Source organism: Barbus barbus, assembly GCF_936440315.1.
Source record: "Barbus barbus genome assembly, chromosome: 11".
Lineage (NCBI taxonomy): Eukaryota > Metazoa > Chordata > Actinopteri > Cypriniformes > Cyprinidae > Barbus > Barbus barbus.
In genome coordinates, this window is record NC_136739.1 from 20,070,193 (window position 1) to 20,096,754 (window position 26,562).

The 26,562-nt window shown below is 38.1% G+C and overlaps 1 protein-coding gene across 6 annotated transcripts in view; it reads left to right on the forward strand.

Moving 5' to 3' along the window:
- Nucleotides 1-225: 225 nt before the first annotated feature.
- LOC306876970 (dachshund homolog 1-like) overlaps nucleotides 226-26,562 on the forward strand; it is a 112,436-nt gene continuing 86,099 nt past the window's right edge. For all 6 annotated transcript variants that reach the window (XM_079428458.1, XM_079428460.1, XM_079428462.1 and 3 more), the window contains exon 1: nucleotides 226-1,019. In XM_079428458.1, coding sequence (XP_079284584.1) covers nucleotides 457-1,019 — 563 coding nt within the window. In that variant the 5' untranslated portion in view covers nucleotides 226-456. The remainder of the gene's footprint in view (nucleotides 1,020-26,562) is intronic.

Here is a 26,562-nt window from a genome sequence, read left to right on the forward strand (position 1 = left end):
AACTTCAAGTGTACTTTCAAACAATGAACAATAATAGGCATAGGTGTCCTGACATGCAATAAGTTGAGTTTCAGAGAGCATTCCTAGAAGAAGCGCAGGTTTCATCCGAGCTCATGAAAAGGTTGTAAGTAAACGCTGGAAACGTTCCGCACGCTGTTCCACTAGGGTCGCATTAGATTATGCATGTCTCCGTTTCAAAGGGCTGATAGTGGCTCCTCCCTCTCTGTACCTTGTGACAACAACAACTCATCCACAGAGCAGAGGCACACTTTTCTGCTCATTTTCTTCCTGTCATTCTCTCTCAATCTTTCTCAGAGCCCTAATTTCAGCACGGCACCTCTCCACATCCATTCGCGCGTCGGCGGAGCGCACTAGGGGTGGATTTCTTCTTCTTTGCGCTACTTTTGCATACTGGCTCTGCTTCCGTCTGAACTTATTTGAAAGGTGCAGAACACCATGGCCGTACCGGCTGCTCTGATTCCCCCGTCGTCTCTGGTCCAGCCGTGTCCGATCTCAACTTCTTCGTCAGCATCATCAGCATCATCATCATCATGTTCCGCGAACGCAGCATCATCATCCTCGCCCTCGGCCACTTCTGCGTCTCCTCAGTCTGCGACTCAGAATCTGTTCCGCACGGATCTGATCAGCACCAACACCAGCAGCATCCCACTGGCCGGCAAGCCCGTGTATTCTACCCCGTCCCCCGTTGAAAACACCCCGCAGAATAATGAGTGTCGGATGGTGGAGCTCAGGGGCGCCAAGGTGGCCTCTTTCACGGTGGAAGGACAGGAGCTCATCTGCCTGCCCCAGGCGTTTGACCTGTTTCTCAAACACCTGGTCGGGGGTCTGCACACCGTCTACACCAAACTCAAGCGGCTGGAGATCACGCCGGTTGTGTGTAACGTGGAGCAAGTCCGCATCCTGCGCGGACTGGGGGCCATCCAGCCCGGGGTCAACCGCTGCAAACTCATCTCCAGAAAAGACTTCGAGACCCTCTACAACGACTGCACTAATGCCAGGTTAGAACACACTTATAGTGCCTCATAGTAAATAATCAATAGTCAAGTTAGATAAGAAGTCAAGTGAACCTTTCGTTATGTATGTATGGGTAGTAAAACGCATTTAGCTACTTTATGCGTTACGCTAATTATGACAGGAATATGTGGAAGTAATGTACAGGATATTTGCAAGTACCTTCAGATTTTTATTTGCATTTTAAAAAATTAAAAGTTTTTGCAGTCTGATGTCACACGAGAACAACAAAAAACGTTTTATTCTGTAGTTTTATATTCTTTACTTAGAATGTGACATCAATATTTTTGAACTAAAGAATTCTATTCAGACATAAAAGTAGAGGGATCTTTGCTGAACACAAGGTGTTGCAAATAAATATTGAAGAAACATACCTATATTATTAAAATCATTCTAATAAAAATATGGACAAATTCTAGAATACTATAAAGCGACTAACTCAACTTGTTTTATATAAGAAATGCAAACATTTTATTGAAATGTTGTAGTGAATGTACAATGCAGGGTGTTTTCTTTTTTTTCCAAATATTTAACAGAATTAATCATTCATAAATGACAGTTGGCCCTAAATGTATTTTGTGGAAATCATGCACAGGGTTATGTTTAGAGCATGAGAGCCTTTTTTCTTGTTGTTACATTTTTTCTATTTACAAATTTAATGTTTTAAAGTCACCATGCTTTTGTTCATGCTGTAAGCAATAGAGAGCTCATATTGAGTATATGAGGAAAATTGTATTTTATTTGAAATGGTTTTGTTATTTGAGCAGATTTAAAATAAGCATGCTTGTCAGACTTATTATAATAGATGTTCTCTTCTATGTATTAGTTGTATTTATAAGCAGACATTTCTTTCTACTCTTTTCTTCCTCTGGGGAAAAATCTAATCATAGTCAATAAGTGCTTGTATACTTAATGGCAGGAGTGATACAGTGCTTGAAGGTACAAAATCACACAGGAAACAATTACTGCTTGTAACATCAGTGAATAATTCGCCCTGAAACTTTAATGTCACCCTTTAGTGATCAAGTGAATGGGCCCAATAATTACTAGAAAAAGTAAGCTAATTTAAAAATGTCAAGGTGTTGACAGCTCATCTGAAATTAAAACATAAAACACCTTTGCATGCAGCAATTCGAGCCAGTGTTGTATAATTTCATTTTTCTTTTTTAGATGAGGAATTTCAATGCTATAAAACCCGAAAATTAAATCACAAGTTGTTTATGAGAATATTGTGACAAATTGCTCATAATATTGATGTCAATCTTTTTAGATCTTAATTTGCAGTCTGACAAGAACTATTTTTCCAAAGTTATTTTTGACACAATATTAACTAAAATAATTATTATTAATAATTAAAATATGCATACAAAATAACCCACTCTTAATATGATTTTATGTTTTGGACAAGTGCCACTTTTATTCAGTGTGAGTGCGAAATAAAAATTCTTCTGTAAAAAAAAAAAAACATATTTTTGCAAAATTTATACAATTATAATATGCATTATTGACTATTATATTTATTTTTTCTCTTTCTTGTAAAACACATTTATTGTATTTCTGAATGCCAGTTATACTTACAGTTGTAGGGTAGCACCAAATGCATTGCACAGTGCAGTTCATTGTACACTTGATTTAAAGCAGTTTTATATATATTTTTGTCTGAAAATGAGTGTTGCAAATATTCTCCTCTAGCTTTATAACAAGTGCGATGTGTGTTTGTCCAGCAGCGGTGCTAATGGAGCAGTCTGCTCTCAGTCTTTCCCATGCTGTCTGTCTGTGCCGAGCTCCTCCTGGGCCTGAGCTTGCATTCAGTCCGGCTCCCCTCCTCCTCGTGCGGCCCGTCCCAGGGTCCTGAGGTGATGGAGTGTGTGGTTTGAACTCTGGGGCTGGGAAGGAGAGTGGTCAGTGATGGGGTTAAAGGATAATGCAGTGCTACACATTGCTTTAATGACGCTAAAGTGCTGGCCTATTACTGCTGCATAGAGAGGCCTGTAATTGTCTCTGAAAGCACCTGGTACTGCCGGTGTTATGCTGAAATCAATCACCTCCTCCATGTCTGCTTCCCATTTGGAGGATTACATCATTTGTATGGACAAAGGTATCTGCTCGGATGGAACACAAACACACTGGCTCTTATTTACAGTGTGGATTTAATGTATCTACATCTGTTTTGGTTCTCCGCACGGGGAAGGTCAGCACGCTAAGTCATAACTCTTGCGTGGACGTGACTTGGGATGCCATTATGTGCTCAGATGTTGAATTTTAAGGATGGATCATTTAGTTTATCTAAAGCAGTGTACATTTTAATAAAACGTTATGAGTTTAGTTTTTTTGAAGTGATGAAGTTTACCTTGTCATAACATGAGAACATCAGAGGTGTGACGCATTGTGTTGTGCTAACAAGCATAAGTGGTCAGGTTTGAGTCCGGCTTATTTAAATCCTATTCCCATTAGCCACAAAATGTAGAGATAATTTAAAAAAATGGCATAAGCACTAGCAGTCTCACTTTTCCAGCACGCTCCTCGACTTCCAGAGTGCTGAGGAATTGCTAATAATCCTCTTTACTACAGGATAACAGCGGTCTTACATCTTTGTCTGCTCACGTTAAAAGAATTCCCCGTGAAGCAGAGTCAGACTCGCCCCGTTCTCCCTTCCGCATGAGGACGTGTTCCTCCGGCTCCCCCTCTCGTTCTCCCGGAGACCCTCGGCCCAGATTAATGTGCACCTTCTGCCGCCGAACAGATACAGGGCTGTAATCTCTCTGCTTTCATAGGAGTTATGAGTCTGCCTTGTGAGAAGCAATACTTCAGCTACTTGTTTTCTTTTCCATTTTGTCCGTGTGGGACGGTGTGGTTCTTGCCGCCTGGTGACATTTGAACTCTGAGGAAAGGTTATTGAAACACCAGGGCGGCTGGGCTGGAGGTGAGTGCTGAGGCAGCTGTTACTTCGGAGGTCCAGGCGCTTAATTGACTGTCATTGTCAGGTTAAATAGATGCATATGAATTTACTTGCATATTTTATTTTATTTTTTAAATATAATTAAATTTAATTTAATGAAGATGTTTTGTGTGTATTGTTACCTAATTTAATGCGTTTAATTTTTATTTAATTATGTTTTAAATTTATATTTCTATTTTACTTTAAGGATTTATACTTCAGTCTCAAGTGCATCACATTTGACAAAATATTTTTGTTTGTGTACAACACAGACTGGCATATTTACAGAGGAGCGTCATTATTTTGTTTAGCACTCAGGGGTGCGTCTTAACACAGCGGCAGATTTTATCACTCTTTTTTCCCCCTCTCTCGCTCTCTTTGCAGTGCTCTTCTGATATATTTGTTTTCGACAAGGCACGGATGTGTTTACAGGTACTCATGGGAAATCTTTGGATCGAATTCAAATCATTCCCAGTCAGAGTGGGTGCTAAGATACCCGTCACCCAGCAACCACATCCAAGAGGGAGCTGAGGCGATAATAACTTCAAAAAACAGAGAGACAGATGCTGATTAGGATGAAAGAGTTGGAGGGGGGGGGGGGGCTGTATGGGGGGCGGGGGGGATGCATGTTAAAAGGCTTGTTAAAATCACAGATTCATTGTAGCACTCTCATACAAATCATATGTACGATTCCATATTCCTGACTCGCGATCGTTGCTGATAGATCGAAAATGGAGCAGATAAACAATCTGTTTTTTATTTTTTCCATCGCCGTGAATCACTGAAGCTCTCCTTGATAGGATTAGCCACGTGTGTTCAAATTAACTGTGCACTTGGCATTCGTCGTCAATGCAAAAGGAGATGGTAAAAGAGGAGTTTGTTATGAACGTGACACTGATAAAAGCAACTTGATACCTATGTATGTTCATTTAAAACACTAGTTCTAGGAACAAATAAACATGTCCATTTCTTGAAACACTTGTATTTGATGCGTTCCCTCTGTTCAAGCTCTTGTACTTGCACACACACTCTTGAATTTCAATATGCAGAACTCATGTTTTTGACATTTGACCTTCGTATTATAGTGCAGCCAAAACTGAAAAAGAGAAATGAAAATCTATCCTTATCCTTCATGCCATTCCAAACCTTTTTTTTTTTTTTCCTGCAGAACACAAAAAAAGATATTTTGAAGAACGTTTGTGTAATACAGTGAAAGTCAGTAGGGTCCAAAACAACACGGACTTTCACTGTATTGCATTTTCCCCAAAATCTTCTTTTGTGTTCAGCAGAAGAAAAAAGTCATACATGTTTGGTACAGCATGACCAAATGATGACAGTATTTAATTTTTTTTGGATGAACTGTCCTTTTAAATTAAAAATACGACTGGTCAAACACGCAACGTTAATTGCGCAAATAGCAAACATTCGTGATTCTTAGAACAGGTTACGGTGACCTCGAGTGACGGCGTGAGTCATCAATCAGTCTCAAAGCCAACAAGTAAGTGTTAGCGTGTCAAATCATCTGCAGGTTTCTTTTTTTCTGACCACCAGCTGGATGAAACGAGACAGGACAGTGACACTAGCCTCCGTAGTCGCACCTGAGACGGATTGCCGGTGAAAATGCAATGCATTACGAGCTTTCTGACTCCGAGCCCTGGCATGTCTTTAGCCACCATCCCTTCCACATTACAGCATATTTAGGAAGCAGTGCGCAGATCGCTGATGCTCGTGCAGGGACGCTAACCACTACTGACACAAGTTAGAGGGAGCAGATGAGATTTCTTGATTGGAGAGCGATTCCAGGCCTTAGCTCGGCTCTGTCTAATATGGTCACATAAAGAAATTGATTTTCCCCAGAAATTAATTAATTTTTCATATAGCCCAAAGCTGAAGTTTAAAAAGAGAGTGCACTTTCTGGTTTCCTATTTTCCTCCTTTTTTAAAGAATTATTGCCTAATCATATTAATACTTTTGCCCTAAGGATAGAAAGATGATTGTACAAATGCATTCGGAAATATGTATCGCTGAGTATTTATGATTAAATTATGCAAATAACTCTGCTCTCATCCTTCGCGGACCCAGATTGTCTAATTAGGATTGATATGCCGAGTAGATGTTCGGGAATCTGAATACAAGCATGTCCAAAGAGCAGAAAATTGAAAATGACAAGGCCGGAATCCTTAAGTTTTTTTTTTTTTTTTTCACCATCTAATTCAGCGTAGCCGTATCAGGAGTTAATTTTGCCTGGCTTCATTTTCATGTTGAAGCTGACATGAGAGAGAGAAAAAAAAGAAGAATTCTTCAGGGAAGCAATCTGAAATGGGATTCCAGAAATTTCCTCTTCTTGTTTTTTCCCCCGTCTTTAAGATCCTATCAAATGATGAATCTCCTCCTATATAAACTTTTTCATGTTATCACGGAAATATCTGCGTTGTTTGAACTTAATGAGCTCTTCTTGTCCCACTCTGCTGTGATGAAAGAGAATGATGGGAAATCTACCCTGTAAGAGTGATATTTATAAAATGGAGGAAAGTCATGATGGATGTTTTATGAGCTCTGTGGTTTTGAAAGAAGACAGCAAAAGCTGGATATTTAGGTTTGAACCGCTGTCATAAACAGCGTCAATGAGGTGTAGGGAGCTCAGAGATGCCGTCAGCAGGTTTTGGTGGGACTGCAGTGAAGGACAGGTGACCGCTGAGGTCTCGAGGCTGTTTTCATTTAGGTCAGAACAAGCGCCACTTTACAGCGCAATGAGAGCGCCATGACTCCATTAAAGAAAAACAAAGAGCTCTGGAGTGCTGGAGACTCTTTTCCTAGGACAAAATAAATAGCGTTCTCAATTCAACACACTTCAAGCTCTCCTGCAAAAACAAATTATATTATTAAAGTACCTTTGATAAAACTGCTTTCAGAATTCCGCCATAAATTATATATTTAGTCATTTATGAATACTCCATGAAATATGCTTAACAAGGCATGTTAAGAGTTTTTCTTTGCTCCTTGAAAATACGTTTACATTTTTCAGTACTGCCAAAACAACTGAAGAGTCCTCACTCTGTTTGATGATTCAAAGGAATGAAATAAAAGAGGAAATTATAAGGGTTTTTTTGGATCCACATTGCTCTCTTAGCAGTGCGACAAAAAACTCCTAACACCTCTAAAGGTATCTCATAAAGTTCTGATTGTTATCTAATCTTTACCTGGCCCACAGCTAATGACACTTGAGAATAGAATGGAACTCTATCAGAGCTCAAAGCATGATGGGCCTTTGACAAAGCTGAGACACCAGGCCCCTCTTATGAAGCTGGAATCCTCACGGGCTGCACAGAAGCCTATCAAGTCAATTTAACACAATTGAATTATAATAGAAAAGCCAAATTTCAGTGCTCGTTCCCACTGAGGATCCCATATGTTGCCCATATTGATGCAGTTGTTTGTGTGTTTGTATCTCATTCTCACAGCCTTTTGAGGAAGCATATTTCACTTATTTTCTATTTGTTTTGTTTTTTATTCAATAGATTTAATTAATCTATTGCATTGATGTAAATATGTAAGTGTCAAGTGTTTTGATTAGATTCCTCGAAATGTGCATGCAGAGACCTTGTAGCTTGATCATAGAATGTCAAATGAAGGCCAACTCGAATAAGTGTTGCATAGCACACAACTTTATGGAGAGAAAACATCCCAACACGCAATACAGCCCATTTAAAACAAATGGAAATGCTTTCTTTAATAACAGTAGTACAAAGTATGCATTTCCCAAAACCCTTCGAAACCCTCCACAGGCTTTCATTATCAACAAACAAAGGTGTTGTTCCTTTGAAAGCAATCCAGAGCTTCTCACATTGCTGTTGTCTAAGTCCAGTGAGACAGCTATTCTGATAACTCTTTCTATGATGCTCCGCTTGAGTTTCTCTTCCAGACTCAAATGTCAGCTTCTCGCTAAGGTTTCTTTAAAAAAGAAAGTGTTTTTTCCATAGCAAGTGGCTGTGGTACCCGGCTATTATTACTCTCTTCTTAAAGACTGACAGTTTGCTCCAGAGAGACATGACACCGAACTCGTCTGCTGGAGGCGTACCACTGCATTTCCCGTCTGTCCAATCAGATATTTGTAAACTGACGACACCTGGCAGGAGAAGGTAAATGGTGAGCCCAGAGCTGTAGCAGACACAGATATTGTGTTCAAGCCTCTATGCGATGAAACAATTACATATTCAGAAACACAAACAAAGTATCATGATGACTTGTAATAATTCATACGAGATGGTGAAATCGCATGACATTGTGTGAATTGGATTGTACAAAAATGTAGTACTTTTAATTATTAAAAAAAACAAAAAATTATAATCCTAGTTAGGTTGTTTTTGTGCAATGATTTTATACGACACAATAGTTTCGTCAACTACAAATTATTATTGTTGTTATAATTGTTTAGTGAGACCAGGTTGGAGAAACAGATTATTTCAAAAAGAAAAATATTATTTCTCAGAGGTGGCTTTTTCACGGCTCTCAATTTTGTATGAGATCTTTTGTCGGAAATTAAATTATAAAAAAAATATTAATTCAATTAAATATTGACATTTTTTGAATATGTAACTGTGAAATTAATGTGAATTGCATAGCTCATATTGAAATCTTTAACTTTGTAATGCACAGTTTGAGATATTGTTGACATTTCTTCTAAAACTCAGGAGGAGATACCTGTGAGATTAATGGGGTCTTTTCCCAGGAGAAAAATAAGAATCTATTGAGACATTTAAAGAGCTTTTTCTTTCCCATGATACCCTTTGTTGTCTTTTGCATTTCCTCTATTAATTTTAAGGCATGCTCAAGTCTTTTCCATCCCATGCTGTTACTGCAGAAAGGATTACGTTACTAATGATTTTGATTGTGGATTTATTTTAAGACATGACGTCACGAACAGATGATCCAGAGAAAATGAATCCCTTGAAAGTTCTGCTTGTTGTTTTCATTTGCCATTGAAGAGAAGGTTCATGGCTGTACATACATTTACATATTTACATTTATGTACTCGGGATAGAATATTCTTCCAAAGTGCCTTAAAAGAAGGATAATTTATTCTAGTTGTGGATCCGGTCTCACATTTTAAACTCTTTTGTGAGCTGTGTCTCCATTCAGACAGCTTATGCTGTGCTAATATAACATTCCCAGCATAATGTGTCTGTCCACATCTATTATCCCGCTCTGGAACAGGCAGTGTGATATCCGTAAACTTCACATATGAATAGGCTCAGCTGAAAAGGAGAATGAATTAAGTCAAGCTGACATTGCATGCCAATAAGCTTTGTTTCATTCCCAGTGCAGTATTCATTTGCGGCACAGAAAGATTTATTGCATGATTGACAATTATGAGAGGATGACCTAGTTTTTTGTAATGGAACAAAAATGGTTTTCATGGGATGGCACTGCCTGTCTGTGTATTCTGTGGATGCCAACCAAGTAAGAAGCAGGTTTTCTCACCAACAGAAACAGTTTTTGTATTCTCTTTTTTGGTGAGGGAGGGTTTGAAAGAACAGTGAATCACTTTACTTTTGCGCAATGTATTTTGTCTTGGATAATTCAGTATTAAGTGTCAGCGTTCCCCATAGACATCACCTCCCTTTAAGCTAATACATTCTATTTGCTCCTCAAAGTTATTTTCAATGCGATTTGACATGGTTCTCCCTGCAGGCAAGCACTTAAGTAACTTTATACATGGATGAGGTATGTATAGCCATCCAATAAGCCACATAACTGTCTGCTGCACTACTGAAGCTGCTCAACAATGCTACGGACAGCTACGTCTACTTAACCAGAGCCGTTTTCATTGGGATCTGGCTAACATATCAAAAATGCATGAATCATGAACTTACCTTTCTATTAACTGTTTTATTCAGCTCAGTAAAGCTCATTACAGCTGTGAGGAGGGCTCTGGCCCCCAGGGGACCATTGGTTGAGTGGAACCACAAATGGCACAAGCAGGGTTTAGCCAGAAGTTAATATCCTGCAAAATTGTTTCTGAGTAGCTCGGTAGAATACGGATGATTAAATGACACGAGCAGATCAAAAAAACGTTTTCTCTGACTACAAAGTGTTAAGTGTCGGTGCTTTCAAGCGCTACGGATCTCCCAAGGTTGCCATTAAGTGGAATAGGACTTATTTAATGGGAAAGACTGTCCTGCCGAGGAGGGAGAAGGGAACACGGTGCTGGCAGCACAGCGGAAGGCCTGTACAGAAAACAGCAAAGCCTTGACAAAACAACAGGAACAATAGATAAAGACTCAGTTACTTTGTTGTAAGTTCATATTATTATAATACATATTATTATAACTGATCATTCATAAATATAATATAATAAATATAATATATATATATATATATAATATGAACAATATATATATATACTGTATATATTAGGGCTATCAATCGATTACTTTTTTTTTATCGCGATTAATCACATGATTGTCATGAGTTAACTCGTGATTAATCGCAACTTAATCAAACATTTTTATTTGTTCTAAATGTACCTTAAATTAATACTTTTCAAGTTTTTAATACTCTAATCAACATGGGCATGGACAAATATGGATATTTATGCAAATGTATGTTTATTATTGTTGAAACCATAGTCAACATAGAGCATGAAGAGTAGACATGTTTCAAAGGTCATAGATGTTTTTCAAAGAATTTGTTCATGTCTATTAGACACATGAAAAATGAAATTCCAGGTTCCCATTGCTTCTCTTTCTTTGCACTGAGCAATTTACTTACACGAACCTGTTTACATTTTTGCAGGACAGGGCAGCTCACTTCTTCTGAACATGCAAAATGTACATTTATTATTTATTATTACATTTGTTTGCCTCTCTGTGCCCACATACTCTATTTTGATGCAGCTAATTCTCAATAAAGCTGTTTTCATTGGTATATTTTACTGTTTCTTTTGTCAGACAACGGAATGAATATGAAATAGTGACTGAAACGTGACCCATTATGACTAGGCTACATAACTAGCTCTCCTTTCCAAGATGTTAATCTGCACAAAAATCCTGATAATCGAGTCGTTGTCTGATAAAATCAAATACACATAAGATAAGTAAAATTAGAGTAGCAACATAATATCTGTGTTTAACTGAAAGCGCTGCTCCTCTCCGCCGCTCGCTGAACAGATCAGATGCACAGAGAGAGAGCGAGAGAGGTGTGTGTGTGGGACAGAAAAAGGTTTGGGCAAACCCTAAAGAGTTGTCGCTAGGCGCTTTTTTGAAGAGAGGGGAAAAAAAAGTCGCTAAAGGCGTCTGCAAAGTCGCTAAGTTGGCAGCTGTGCATCTCCATTTCTCCAAATACGGGCTAGGCCTCGGGTCAAACAGAAAATGCGTGCTGCATTAATCGCGTGTTAATAAAATTAGTGCCGTTAAAATGAATTTTCGTTAACACGTTATTATCAGTAGGTGGCAGCAAATTTTCATTTTTGTCATGGAATCATTAAGTCAAGCGATTCATTCAAAACACTAATTCATTCAGAAAAAAAGTAACATAGCAAGTTATTGAATCATTCGCTCAACCAATTTGTTTGAACTCACACTGGTTCATGAATGAGTCATTGAATCGTTCTTTTCTGAAAGCCACGGTATTGTGTGACTTGGAGAAATGAAACGGGCATCTGTCAATATTGTTTCTAAACTGTAAGTTACTCTGTATTTACTGAACTGTTGCATTAAAACAATGTCACACGCTCTATTGACTTTGATCTGCATTTGGAACAAACAGCTCTCTTGATTTCTGTGATACTGTGTAAATATTTGGGCCAAAGCCACGCTACATGTTCAGCATCGACAATGCACACTTTCCTGAAGCCTAAAAAAAAGAGGAAAACACAGTTGGCCTTATTCATTATTTATGGTGCAGTAGTTTGGCTCTCTTAGCAAGCATGTATTTCTGTGTAGCGACTTGACCTTTTATCGTGGTCGAGCATTATCTGATTCTTTCCTCGTTTTGTCTTCACTGCAGTGAATTCCTAAAGCTTCACCTTATGGTGAACAAATGCGAACAGACTTAGTTTCCTAGACTCTCCAGCCCTCCTCCCAAAGATAAAATGGTATGTTACCAATTCCGAGAAGGCAGATTAAGGGTTGTAAAATGGAGTATAAGGATTTTGCAGTTATCAAATGTCCTCTCACTCTTGACCTTTCAAATGTCAGAAAAGTAATGTGAGACAAAAGCAAGCCCACAGATCTGACGAATCAAAAGGGTCTTTACGGTCCTTGCAGTGACAGAGATGTTTAATTGGAGGATGTTGGGCAAGGCAGCTAAAACAATACATCATATTTATGTCTTCTGTGCTGTTTTTATACTTTAAGTATTGTAGTGGAGTGCTGGAAACAGCTCGTAGTTGTTGGGGCATTATTCTATTTTCCCTTGATAAAGGAAGCTCTTCTGCAGCTGTGTCTCTTGCTAGTCTCACAGTCACATTCCAAATAGTCTAATATTATTCCAAGAGTCACACATCTTTGAGTGGGGCCCTCAAATGCGTACTTTGAAAGAATAGCACACATGCTCACGGCTATGATATGCATATTCGTTTTGCCATGGAAGGAGATTTGAGACAGGATAATTAAAGGTGCGCTTCTCAAAGGGTCAGGGTCAAGCCAATAGGAATGTCAGAGACTTGCAAGGCTATGACAGCTCTTTTCAACAGGCCACAGGGAACTGGTGCAGGCAGAGATAGCACAGCGCCCCAGAAAGGGCAGCATGCTGACAGCTCTCCAGCCACGCTGTCCCAGCAGGAAGGCATCAGTTTGAGAAACAGATAGTGAGCGAGGCCGTTGGTGGCGCGGACCGAGTCGGGACAGATTAGGCGCAGCCCGCGGGTCAGCCCATTCCCACAGTTTTGCTTCGCGCCCTCCTGGACCCTGGAGTGTTATTAATAAAAGACAGGGCCAAAGTGCTCATTGAAAATTTCAAACTCACCTCTTTCATTACAGCAGGCATATGTTGCTAGCACACCAACACACCATTAGTATGCTTGCTGTTGCCACTGGCTGACATGTAATGTGCCCTACAGTTGTCTTGTTGGTGGTTTCTTTTTCCTAGTTTTAACCTATGTAACTTAAAGATGAAACATGCCATTTTTATGTTAAAAGCCCAGTTTAAGATGCTGAGACAGTTTAGTTGGCCAACATGTGAAAATCAAAAATCCACACAACAGAGCAACTTTAAATCCTAGTTTCAAATCCTGGTGTGCTGTTTCTAATTGTATGCTCTTTCATATTAGATTTGTTATAATTTTTTTCTGCCATGTCATTAATATCACTTAAAAAAAAGTAAAAATATGGTATAAATTGGTTGACCACTAGAGGAAACTAAAGGAAAGTGACAATGTAATCAGTTGGTGACTTCATATGAATTTGTATAGTTTGATTCATTCGATACTACGGATGTAACGATATCAAAATCTCATGATACGATAATATCGCAATAAAATATTCATGGCGATATTTAAAAAAAAAAGACATGAAGAATTGAAAAAAAAAAAAAAAAAAGTGTACATTTCAAAGTTAAATTATTCTATATAATGCACTTTGAGAGTTAAAAAATCCACGTTCCAACTAAGAAAACTTTGGTCAGAAAAAAAGTCATTAAATTACATTAAATTCACACTGGTGTTTTAGGAAGACAAACAAATTAGAATAGAATAATAATAACAACGACAGTAATAGCCATATATTGTAAAACAACGGCACTGTAAAATAAATAAAACTCCATCTTCAGTGAAAACATAATTACAAAAACACATCTCCCTACAAATCTAGTGAAATTCTGTAATCATCCGCGAAAATAAGCCTAACTAGAGGCTGTTCGGTTCCCAAATGCGTACTAAACTCACAGCACATACAATAAACGAGTTCACTGCATTCATTCACTGTGAACGGAGCCGTTCTGAGGCGTAGATAACACCAGATCACGAGCTGATCGCCTCAACAATGTGTGCGCTTCGCTTTGAAACACACCGTGAAAACAGACTTGATGAAGGGATTTAAGCCATATTGTGCTTTCGGTTTTAGTTCGTTTTTAGATACTGTGCCAAAGCATAATGGCCCAAAACACAACTTTTAAAGACCTTTTATTTTAGAATAAGAAGTTTAAATATATTTAAAAAACTACACTTTTTGCCTGGAAGACCTATCGTTTCATATCGTCATGTGACCACAATAATATTGAGAGTTTTGCTATCGCGATATCACGATATTGATTTGATAATATCGTTACATCCCTATTCAGTACAATTTTAAGTAAAACATTAGCACCTCTAAACATAACCCTCAGTGTAGTTTAAAGGGGACCTGTTATGCTCCTTTTTACAAGATGTAAAATAAGTCTCTGAAATCCCCAGAGAGAGTGTGTGTGTGTGTGTGTGTGAAGTTTTAGCTCAAAATACCCCACAGATCATTTTTTTATAGCTTGTTAAAATAGCCACTTTTAGGGTGTGAGCCAAAACGCTCTGTATTTGAGTATGTTGCTTTAATGCAAATGAGCTGGTGCTCCCGGAGAAGAGGGCGGAGCTTCAAGAGCTCACGCTCTGGCATTAGCAGTGCTAGCCTTTGCAAATAAACATTCCCCTATTTGTACATGCATGTTATCTTTACTGTTATCTGTTTCAAAGTTAGTCATCTGATTGTACTGTGCATAATAAATTTGCGTTTGTGAATGACACAGTCAGGGAGCATGGCGGGATAAAAATAACAACATAGCTGGTCTCATGGTGCATGGCATGCTATCACAAACTTTATAAGACCCACTCGTGATTATGAGCTCAACAAACTCAAGCAATCGACTCGCATTGCTTTCATATGCAACTTTTAACCACCACATTCCTATTCACGATAATTCATGAATGCAGCACCATTGAAAACAGACAGAGAGAATGGTAGCTTTAGCATCATTAGCCTTACAGAGTGCCAAGAAGCTCTTTCAGAAGGGCAATTTGGAAAACAAATGCATGATACTTACGTTGTCTGGAGCAGACGTTCGCACACGAAGTGTTGGTATTGATCCCTACATGTATTGGAGACTTTACCGATTTTTTCCGGGACATTTCCTTAGACAATGAAACTTAACCACAGTGTCCTCAGCGGCTCAGATGGAGGGAGTCTTTGGAGACTCCTATGTTCATTAGTGCATCCCAAAACACAACACTTGAAATGCCTCTTTGGCGCTGACATTGTATATCTCCAGCAGGTACAGCAAGTTATCAGTAATGGCGGAGGCGGACCGCAGCTTCTCACTCAGGGCTGTCTCTATGCTTATATAGCAGCGTCACAAATGGGCGGGACTTTTTCCCCTCGGTGACGTGAGCAGAGGGAGAATCTGAAATAACTCATCTGGAGAGACTGTTTATGATTTATTGGTTTTATAAAAAAATGAGTGGGTGGTTTTTTAACATTGTAGGCTGGTTGTTTTCACACACTGCGGCCACACAACTGTGTTCAAACACCTTATAAAAGTGATTTTTGCATAATAGGTCCCCTTTAAGCAGATTGTATGAAAACTTACAAATGAGATTGTATGAATTCTGCACCATTTCCCTAATGTGAGTTGCCATGAGAGTGTATTCTCTGCCACTTTCCCAATTTTGCTCTGTTTGTTTTGAACATCCCGACCAGCCAATATAATGAGTTCGGGGGTGGGACTACCAGTTTTCCAACCAATGGCAGTGTTCAGGAAACCTGTTTGAAAACAGTCAATTTTGTTGCAATTCCATTTGGTGAAGCTAGTTGTGCAAAAACTACACCCTCCACTTTTAACTGGCTCTCTACTAAAGTGACATATTTGTTGCGGTAAATAATCTGTATTTCAACACGTTAAGTGAGGATATCTGTTCACACAGAGATAAATCGCACTCCCATAACTCTCTTCTTACCTTAAGCGATGACTGGTGTCGTACCTGTCATGTGTTTAAAAGGAAGCATAACATGATAGCGCAAGATATCCGATTGAGATGTGCAGGTGTGCGACGGTCATGATTTATAACTTCAGGCCTTAATGAAAGCTCTTGAACGTATTGGCGACAGAGAGATATGTTGACAGTAAGCATGCAAATGAGGTTAAATGTGCGGAAACTGAAACGAATCACCTCCTGCCTCAGCCATTTCTTCGGCAATAAGCTTTTTGGTGGTTACGTAGCGGCTTGTGACACATTCCGTCCTTTGTTTCCAACTGCTAACTGTATTTAATTTCACATCTTATCGGCCTAGGCTTTGTCTGTCTAGCGGCTCCTCCCGAGTCAAAGCGACCCCTTGAGATAAACTCTGTCAGACTCCGGGGTGATTTATTAAATTCTGATTTCTGTGAAGGACTTTAATGGGGGTGGGGGAATACATTGCAGGTGGCTACCAGCTTCAGGCACTGTTTGTTCTCTGATACACCCACTAAAGGTAAAAGAAAGAGAGAAGTACAAATCTAAGTGGGATTTCCTTCCTTTGTTGTGGTAAGAGGAACCTTCCCCCTGCCGCCCCCCTTTAATTTCACCATTGCAGCAGTTGTTCTGAATAACTGCTGTTTAGAATAGAGACGGGTTGAGGAACTCAGGGCTATTTATACTATCCTGCCACCCAGAAGAGTACATTTACATTCATGCAAATCCACTAGCGGACATCTAAAAGTGTCTCTGACCCTCTATCCAAATCTATTAGGGAAATGTACTGACCCAATCTCAGCCCTATTTGGTTAAACTAGTTTGCATCTCTTTTTCGGCCCTGCGCTTGTCGGCAATGGGTGCATCATGCTAACTATTTAAAGTGGTGTGTGTGGAAAATGTGCTAGCCGATATATTATTAAAGCTAATTTACAACCGAATATGATTAACCACGGCAGGTGTTTCATTTCAAGGTTGTGCTCATATGGCCTCGTCTTTTTCTCTAGCCGTTAATGGCAGGAGAACATGACCCATAAAAGTGATTTGTTACTTATTCTAGTGGTATCTGTGAAAAGTGCAGTGATTAGCGCCTGATGTCGTACTTTTCTTCTTAGCTTTTGCTAGCCTTTTGTTTCTGAAGAAGCTGTGCTATCGTGGATCCCACGCAAACTAATGTGTATTTTTTTGCCGCTGCATTTATTACTACATGATGTGCAAACTGTCCTTTGCCAGATTCCTATACTTATTTAGAGAAAAGAATATTCGGATTAAGATTCATACAGGCCATAGCATTTGTATTCCCAAAAACCTTTCTTAACAATATTTCTTTAGACAAAACTTAAGAAGGATCTGAATTACTGAAAATAATGTTCTTTAGAAATCATTGTAAATAACCTCCTAAAGTTAGGATTTTAGGTTATTTCAAATTAAACATTACAACATAACACTAGCTGCAAATAATGCATATCATTATTATTAGGCACCAAAGCTTATCATTTTCTTAAGTAGAATTTGAAAACTTAAGAATTTTTCAGGAATTGCACTTCAGAATCGAACATTCCTTATATGTTATATATAAATATTTATCAAAATATTTCTTGACTTCTTAAGAAGATGATTTTCATGCGTAATTCATGTGCATAATTTATATATTTAATAAAAATTTAATCAAGTTTATATATTTTATTTTTTTATATTTATATAACTTTGTATATAGTTTTTATCATATTTAATAAATTAACTTTAGTGGGCAAACACTTCATTTCTCAGTTTTGACAATGTATTTTCTGAATTTATTTCAATTGCAGTGCTTTCAATTCAAAATTCAACTTTCTCTGTTGCCAGTTCAGTTCAAATTCGCACCCATAAATGTAAAGAGATCACTTCTGAATTTTTCCCAACTCTGGTGTGAACCGCAAGACTGTTGCGGGCATACTTGATCATAAGCGCTCAGTTCACTCAAAAAAACAGCACTTCTCCTTTACAGCTGGATCCCTACGGCCGTCTGCTGTGATCCCCACATCTCACATTTTCTATTGTTCTCTGCTCGTCAGCATCTTTTGCCGCCGATTTGTCTTTTGATCTGCACAAGTGATTAATCTGCATAGAATCGTTTTTTGCACAACACTCACCCACCCACCACCACCGCCCCTTCCCTTCAGCCCCAAGAAATTTGGAATGGGTCTCCAATAACCTTGGCAGAACCAAAGCAAGCAGTATAGAAGTTGATCTGGTGTGTTTTGATACTGCCCTCCTCCTTGAAATGAGAAATCAACACACGTTTTCCATCCACCATACTGTAAATACAACACTTTGTTTTTTTTTTGACACGAACACTTAAATTAAGCTGGTTAGATATTTTAATTTCCGTCTCTCTCTCTCTCTCTCTTTCTCGCTCCTCTTATCAGCCCGTTTCAAGCCTGTGAAATCGCTCCAAGATCGTGGAGTTCGGTGGAAGACTGATGTCTTGAGATGGCAACAGTTTTTCCTCTGTTTGCTTGGTTAAAAGCATTGTGGGTTGGGGGATTGGAGTTGACAACCCTGAGGGTATTAGAGCTGTTTGCCTTCTCTCTCTCTCTCCCGCTTTTTTTTCCACTCGTCTGCAGCTGTTTGAGTCTCTTCCCGCCAGCTGTCAGTTAGACTCTCTCCGTAAACACCTCCACACACCACCTGCTTCCCACTGGGGAAATAGGTGTATGGTGGAAAAGTTTGAACAATACGGAAAGGCGGACAGGTGGAGAATCTGTATTCAGGCTGTGAGTCCAGGGTCTGACAAGGCGGTTAAGTGGCGTCTCTGTCCAGGGTTTGTCAGAGTTACAATAATTCTAATTAGGTGGGCCGTGTTTGAGAAAGCGTTCTCACTCGGTTTCCAAATGAAAGCCACCTTGATGAATTCAAAAGTTATGAAAGACCTGGACACATAAATCAGATAGGAAACTGTTGAAGCTGCATCCACGTTGAGGAATAAACGCAATTTGCCGTCTGTTAGAACTGTTTGAAAAATGTGGTTCCCTTCTTCTGCAATTACAGCATAAAGCCTCGATTTGACAGATGCGTGGGTGTGCTCCGGTGTTAAGTTACTGTCGGAATGAGCAGTAAACCAGACAGGTATCTTTTCATCTGTCAATATAAGCATTTATTCTATCTACTGGAACAGCGCGGAGCCCGAGGAGAACTTTATTTAACTTTCCGTTGTCCTTCCAAGACTAAATTCATCAATCGTGACATTATCTGAACGCAAATTGTGAGCACTAATTAAAGAAACGGCCTACAGAAATTCTGATAACCTGAATGTTTTTCTGGCTTCTTGGCCAACGGGCTCCTTTCACACAGGAAGTTATGAAAGTATTACACGCAGATCATTTGCACAATGAAATCCCAGGCCACTCTCTGTGTTTGTGTTTGAATTAGCGTAGCAAGTTGAAAAATGACCACCTCTAGGCTAGTTCCTCTGCAGTCTGTCAGCTGCAAGTATGTAGCATTTAAGTACCAAGGCCCTTTTTGGGAGTAATTTTTTGTTGTTGACGTTGATTTTGATTTAGGATTTGTGTTCATGTTAAACAGGGCACGGATTGCAACATTCCAACCAAGTCTTCTTACCCTAGACTTCCCCAATGCTTCAACCTCAAACCGATCCCACAGTTTTGGTCTTAGTTGAGCTATTTCCTCACCTCATCATTTCACAATTGCCGTTAGAGTGCTCTGCAAGTCAATCAGTGAGGCAATGGAACAAGTTTCACCAATTGAGATTAAGGAGCGTTTTGATCTTGATAACAGACTTTCAAATTGTGACATGGGATGGAAAACAAAGCATGTGGGTTTTAATGCCGGAAAACAGGGAAGAGAGCGATGGAGGGTAATGATGTTGAGCCGAGCTCCTGTTTAGCACTCGGAAGCCCCAGGCAACTGTAAGGCATCAAGGCCACCTGGGTGCAACTTTATTAAAGGATGAAATGAGAGGTCGCACGTTCCAGACCCTCGCATGACATCCTGCTGCTGGAGCTCTACGCTGCTCCGCTCTCCTCCAGCCTGGCTTTTTTGATGGGTTAGCCATGAAAGTGTTTTTCATTAGTCCCTCCGAGGGACCCTGGAATGCTCTTTTGCCAGCAAATCCTAATTTCATTGTTGATAGGTCTGTTAGAAGCATGCCGTGTCTATCACAGGATTTTAATTAATGCTGCATGATGTGTTTGCAGGGAATTTATAGATAGTCATTTGTCATTGTTTGATTTTATTTTAATTTCTTTTATTTTATTTTATTTTATTAATGGGCCTGCTAATTCCTTCTCTTAATTGTGTTGTACAAAAAGTTTACTTTGCTTTATATGAAATTATATCATGCAGCAAACATACAGTTTCAACCCTGAATCTATTTTAGGTTTTTTTTTTGTTTTTTTTAAGATTTTTAAATTGTTCTTTCTTTTTTTTACATGTTACTCACTACTCATTAAATACTAACCAACCAACCGTTTGAGTGAAGAATTTTAAAATTAGCTTCAAAAAATTATTGTATCTTCTGAAAATTAAAGTAAAAAAAAAAAAAGTAGTTGCATGATGCTCCCCTAAATAGCTACATTTTGTCTTTGTGCACATGGTTGGCTTGCATCAATTCAGCAGGCGTATAACTTTGTGGTTCAGAGTTTTACTTTGTCATAAATCCTAAATAAGATTTTTGACTAGTAGGTTTTGCATTGTGTGCCTATAATCTGATGGCAGCAATCCGGTAACAACTTTATAGCTCTTTTTCATGGCTGTAGGCTGTAAATTGAGTAACTGTTTGCATTGGCAGAGTGTTACCTGTTTTATAGCAGGATCGCGTCATGTCGAGCTCCTTATCGTTGGCAGGCACGCTAGTGTTCTCGCAAACAGGCACCTGTTTTAGCCACTTGAGCATGCATTTTCCTTTAAAGGGACGGCTTTAATTTAAGAGAAAAATGATAGCTTGTGAAAATACAATCTGTTGACATATTTCACTGTAGCATTATCGGTGCACGCCGTGATTGGTCTTCTACGGCGTTATCATTTAACAGGCTGCTTTTAATGCTATCATTTAATTCTCCTCTCTCCTTCTCACCGGCTCATTTGTATGCTGCTCTCTCGGTGTCTGTTTGGGCTAGCTTTAAGAAGCACAAAGCCTTTAATTGTGAGGTTTAACATTTTGCAATTAAAATCCACCCTTATTGCTCAGAGGAACGAATGACGAGGCTTTGATGTATTTTAATCAGCGGAGATGTATTGTACTTTAAGGAGCGTAGAGATCTCTGATACATTTCTGATTTTAAATCGACATCCTCTTCTACCTTTGAAGATGATAGCATTTCAAGCTGAAAGCACTGAGCCGGGGTCCCTTGAACCCTCCCCCTAGATAATAAAGATTTTTATCTTCCAGATTCTAAAGTGGACAAATAGGATTATAGGAGACATTTATATTTCAGCTAAACCAAGAACATCACAATGATTCCCCAGAGCATGAAGAATCAAATCTCCAAAGATGTAATAATTAATGGGAAAAGTTTGCACAAAGAACTTTTTTGGGATGATGACATACTTGGCGAAGCTAGCGTTTTGCACAGTATACAGCACCTTAGCTTGGCGGATAATTCGATTGCTAGTATGCATCTGTGAGAACAGGCTTCAGAAAATGCAAGCAGGAATTTACTAATAACGGATCTCCTCTGCTTCAGTTTCCCTTTGACAGATGGACTGTGCATGCTCAAATCGAATTGGGCTTTAATTGCATTGTGGCGTTTCAAATTTATCTGCTCCAAAGATTTTGTTTACAGGTTTAGGGGCTCATGAAATGTGATGTTTTTTCCCCTATTCCTCTAAACAGGAGACAACTGTAATTCCTGGAGAATGTGTTATGCTTGTTTGCCCTGTGGGGATGAAACTCTTCAATAGGGCAGATTGTTTTTTTTCTCAATATGCACTTAAATGATATACAGCTGCCTGGATGGTCTTTGGAGCTGCATGTCTGCTTGGTTGCACAATGTTCACATGATGGGCTTCATTTGGATAGGTGGACACAGTGTAATCAAATTCCTTTCAGCTTCTGAGCTCGCTTCTCCTCTCGCACATTTATGAACGCACTTTACACGTGTACACTAATGTCTTGCCTTATTAAGTCGAAGCCATTGAATATCAAAGGCCTTGGTGCACGGTAAACAGCGCACTTTTCTTTTATCAGCATTATCAAAACAAGCTGATGACGGTTTCGTTTGATTATGTTTCTTCGACAAGAAAAAAGACAGTTTATTTAGTGGAAATTGCTTAAGCATGTAAAATTCTGGAGAGAAATCATCCAGAACGCCTCATAGACAAAAATACAACAATTGGTTACACGTTTTTCTCTGTAAAAGCTTGTGTTAATATTCTTCTGGATGTTCATTAATAGCTTGAGATTTTCCACTGAGTGAGTCATGCTAATGTTTAACTATTTTGAACTGAAGCCTCCACAGAATCATATTTCCATTTTGAGAGATTCAAAATGCCAGGCTGAGTAAAACAAAAGTATTACCAAATTAAAAGTCCCTTCGAAGTCTTGGATGCTAAACCCTTAACCACAACGCTAGTAACGCACTGGAATGAGCTTGTGAAGCGAGAGGATGATTCTATCATGCCCTTTGCCACACTCTCATTTGCTTCCTCTTTGTGAGCCTGTAATATTTTTCATGTGCTTCTAATGAAGATTACCCCTCTCTACCATCCACTCACCTTATCGTTAGCCTGAGCTTTGCCCGCGCATTAATTGATGCACCCCTGCCAATTCAGACTCCGGCCCTGTCACTGACCCCCATTAAGATCCCGTCCTCCCCTTCTTATGGAAATCAGCCCCAGCGTTGTGAATCCTCCACCTCAAATCAGCTCCACTCAAGTGGAGAAAACAGCCTCTTGTAGCTCGTACCAAGATCAAGCCCGACTCTTATTGCTTTGTGTTCACTGGCTACAGTGGCGATGTTCTCAAAGAGATCACATTTCTTTAAACGCAGTAATGCAAAAACTTTTACAACAGAGAGTTTGCGATAATTAAGACGAGGCACTTGCAATGGTAACTTGACTTTTTCCATTTCTTTTCATGCTGCGCTTGTTGTCTTCGTTTTATACTGACACCTAGTGGCAGCATAATGCAACAGCAGTAGTTTTTCGTTATCGCTGCCTTTTTTGAAATTCTTTATTTGCTGTCAACCATAAGTAACTTTTTATTTAAGATTATTTAGAAGTTTTGTAGATTGTTTTGATTTGTTTCGTAATTTGTGTTGTTTTTTCTCTCTTTCGTTATAACAAAAAGAAAAACTAGCCATCTTGGCTAAATCTGGCATATTTGCATTGACTTGACGTTAATTAATGAAAATGTCAATGATTAAATAAATACAAAAAGTGAAATGATTAGTATTTTGTTAGTCATGTAATCCAAATACATAATATTGGTCAGTCATGTGATCTTATCTTATCTACTCAATAATAATTAAATTAAATAATACAGCTTTTATTAAGACAGATATAATTAGAATCTTCATCTCATGTGACTGCCCATGTTTTTAAACATTTGCAAAATTTTGTACATTTAATTATTATTTATTTATATTGTGAATATTTTCTAGAGATTGTGAATTGTACCATGGAAATTTAGCATGAACCTGTTCTGCATCCAGTACAGTGTGTGTGTGTATATATATATATATATATGTATGTATATATATATATGTGTGTGTGTGTGTGTAAATATATATTTATTTTAAATAATATAATAAAAAATTATAAACCTTTTTTTGGTTTTTATGTAAATTTTATGTTTGTTTTATTATATATTTAATGTGTAAAACTTAAAAAAAACAACAATAAATTGCTAAGTACACCTTTAAAGCTCATCTTACCTGCATGAGAGGATGAGGGAGATTTTCATAGTACCTGACCTGTTAGCAATGATCGTTGCCATCAGAAGTTGGTGTATTGCACCTGTCCTAATATCTTCATGCTGTGCACACCGAAGCATGTTCACGTGACGCCTCCCTAGCTTAACTGCTCTAATATAGATGCTGTATCTCAACCTCCAGTTATTTATGGCTGAAACACAGGGGCACTCCCATGTCGAGTTCCTCTTCACTAGATGTGAAGTCAACACACATTACACGCAGTTCTCTGGAAGCCTGACATTTTGAGATAACAATCCTGCTGTCCAGGTAGCTTAGTTAGGCATTGCAGTTAAGATGTCTAAAATAGTGATGAGCAATTTGATACTTTTAACTGGCAGCTAATATTACATTTCAGCGAGATGTCCTGACTAAATGTCTTCATCTGTTGTTATTGTCTCGTGACTTTAAACCGGAGTCACACTCAGCTTTCCGTTTTGGGATAATTTGGCCGTTCAACTCGCCTTATTCCGTTAAATTAATTCCTTTTTTAGCCAGCTATCTGCTAGTGAAGTCCATTTATCCCGTTTTCCCTACAGCAAATTGTTTCTGTGGCCAGCTCAAAACTGCCGGAAATGCTTATCTCTCATTCCAGTCCCCAGTGCAAAGTCCGTGGCCCCTGTCTGTACTTATACAGATCTAAAACTGGCTTGGAGAAAGCAATCTGCCACATGCTAGCCCTTGCAACATGTTTTTTTTATAGTATCAATAGTCTGCCCTGTTCTCAGACATGACATCACTACAATTGGGAATCGCTTTCAGCGGCCTGCTCAGTGAGGGTAGCAGCCAGGCTAGAGACGGATAGGGTACAGCAGTCGGATCATGGGCTAGTCAGTGTGTAAACATAGCATGGCAGTGATTTTGTGAGCGATATGCACTTTAGTTCTTGTAATACATGCCTTTAAGTTACAATGCAACAAAATGTCAATGGGCCTCATTCACTAATTATTGCTGATTTCTGTACTTGTGTGCTCAGAACCGGTTCATGCAAAATGTCCACAGAACAATACACAATCATCAGAATATATTAAAAAATTAAAAATGTTATCTTGTAATCTGCAATGACATGAAGAAGCAGAACAAATTGAGACAGACTAAATCCAGAAGAACTGGCGACGTCTCCAAGATGCTTCAAGAGACCTATCTGTAAAGCTTCCTGAAAAACTATGCACAAATGCACCTAGGGGAAAAGCTGCTTTAAACGCAAAGAATGGTCACACCAAATGTTGATTTAATTTAGTTAATAGAAGTTAATTGATAAAGAAAATCTATTTATGACATTATTTTTGACAGCATCATCATTTTACAGCATTTTACACAAGTGCCTAAAACTTTTAACAGTACTGTAGCTTTGCTGGTAGGTTTCTTGAAGCATCCTGGAGACGTTGCCACAGTTCTTCTGGATTTAGTCTGACTCAGTTTGTTCTGTTTCTTCATGTCATTCCAGACAGACTTAGAAGAGTATTAGTAGACTGGTAGAGTTAGGGGTAGAATAAGTTGACATGTACTTGCAGTTACTTAGAATTTACTATAAGTTACTTATAGTCAGTAGAATATCTGTTGGGAGACTATCACAATAAAGAATTAGCAGATATTAAGCAGACAGTCTACTAATATTAATAAGAGAGTTAGTTGACATGTAGGAGCAAAGTTACTCGGTGTCAACAGAATGTTCAAAAGGGACCATCAAAATAAAGTGTTACCATAAGTATGCACACATAATAATAATTATTAATTAATATAATATAATTAATAATAATAATTAATATAGATTTATATGCACGTCTGTGAATATTTTATTTATATTGTGAATGTAATATATTGTAAGTATCTGAATATATTTATATATAATTAGAGTCTTCATCTCATGTGAGAAATGTGCAAAATTTTGTATTTTTTAGTTATTTATTTATATATATTGTGAATATATTTATTTAAATATCCTGGAGATTGTACTGTGGAAATTTTAGCATGAACCTGTTTTACATGCACTTGTATATGTATGTGTGTGTATAATATTTACACCATTATTGTAAATAAATAAATAGTTATTTATTTATTTAGTTTATTTAGTCATTTAGCAGACACTTGTATCCAAAGTGACTTGCAAATGAGGACAACAGAAGCAATCAATTGTAGTATTAAAACAACTAAAAACAGATCCAAACCTAAAAGCTAAAGCTTTATAAATACTACCTATACACATGTTAAAAATAAAGAAATAAAAACAACAAATGCATACAACAAAAATTTCGAAACATAATATTGAAATGCAAAAAAAAATAAAAAATGTATATAGTCAAGCTAAAACATAATTCAAAATAAAGAACAAAAGGTATAAGAGTATGATTCTAACATAACATTAAGCCAAACACCAAAAAACAACTACATATGTGTATGTACAACCACACACACACACACACATATATATATATAAACGCATTTATAAATTCAATATATATATATTATTTCATTTTCATTTATTTTGTTGAAGTATGAAAATGACACATTAAATAAAACTACAATTTAATAAAAGACCTATACATACATAATACATTCAGACATAATTTAACTAAAATTAAAATAACTAACAAATACAAATCAAATGACAGTAGTTTATCAGTAATCCTTAAAAATAACACTGCCAAACACACATGCTGAATAAAACACAACTTACTTACACATAGTAAGAAATGGTTATAAAAACTGAAACAGAAGTGAAACAAGTAGTAGGAAAGAGGAGAAATAAAAAGTGATACTTATATCCTTTG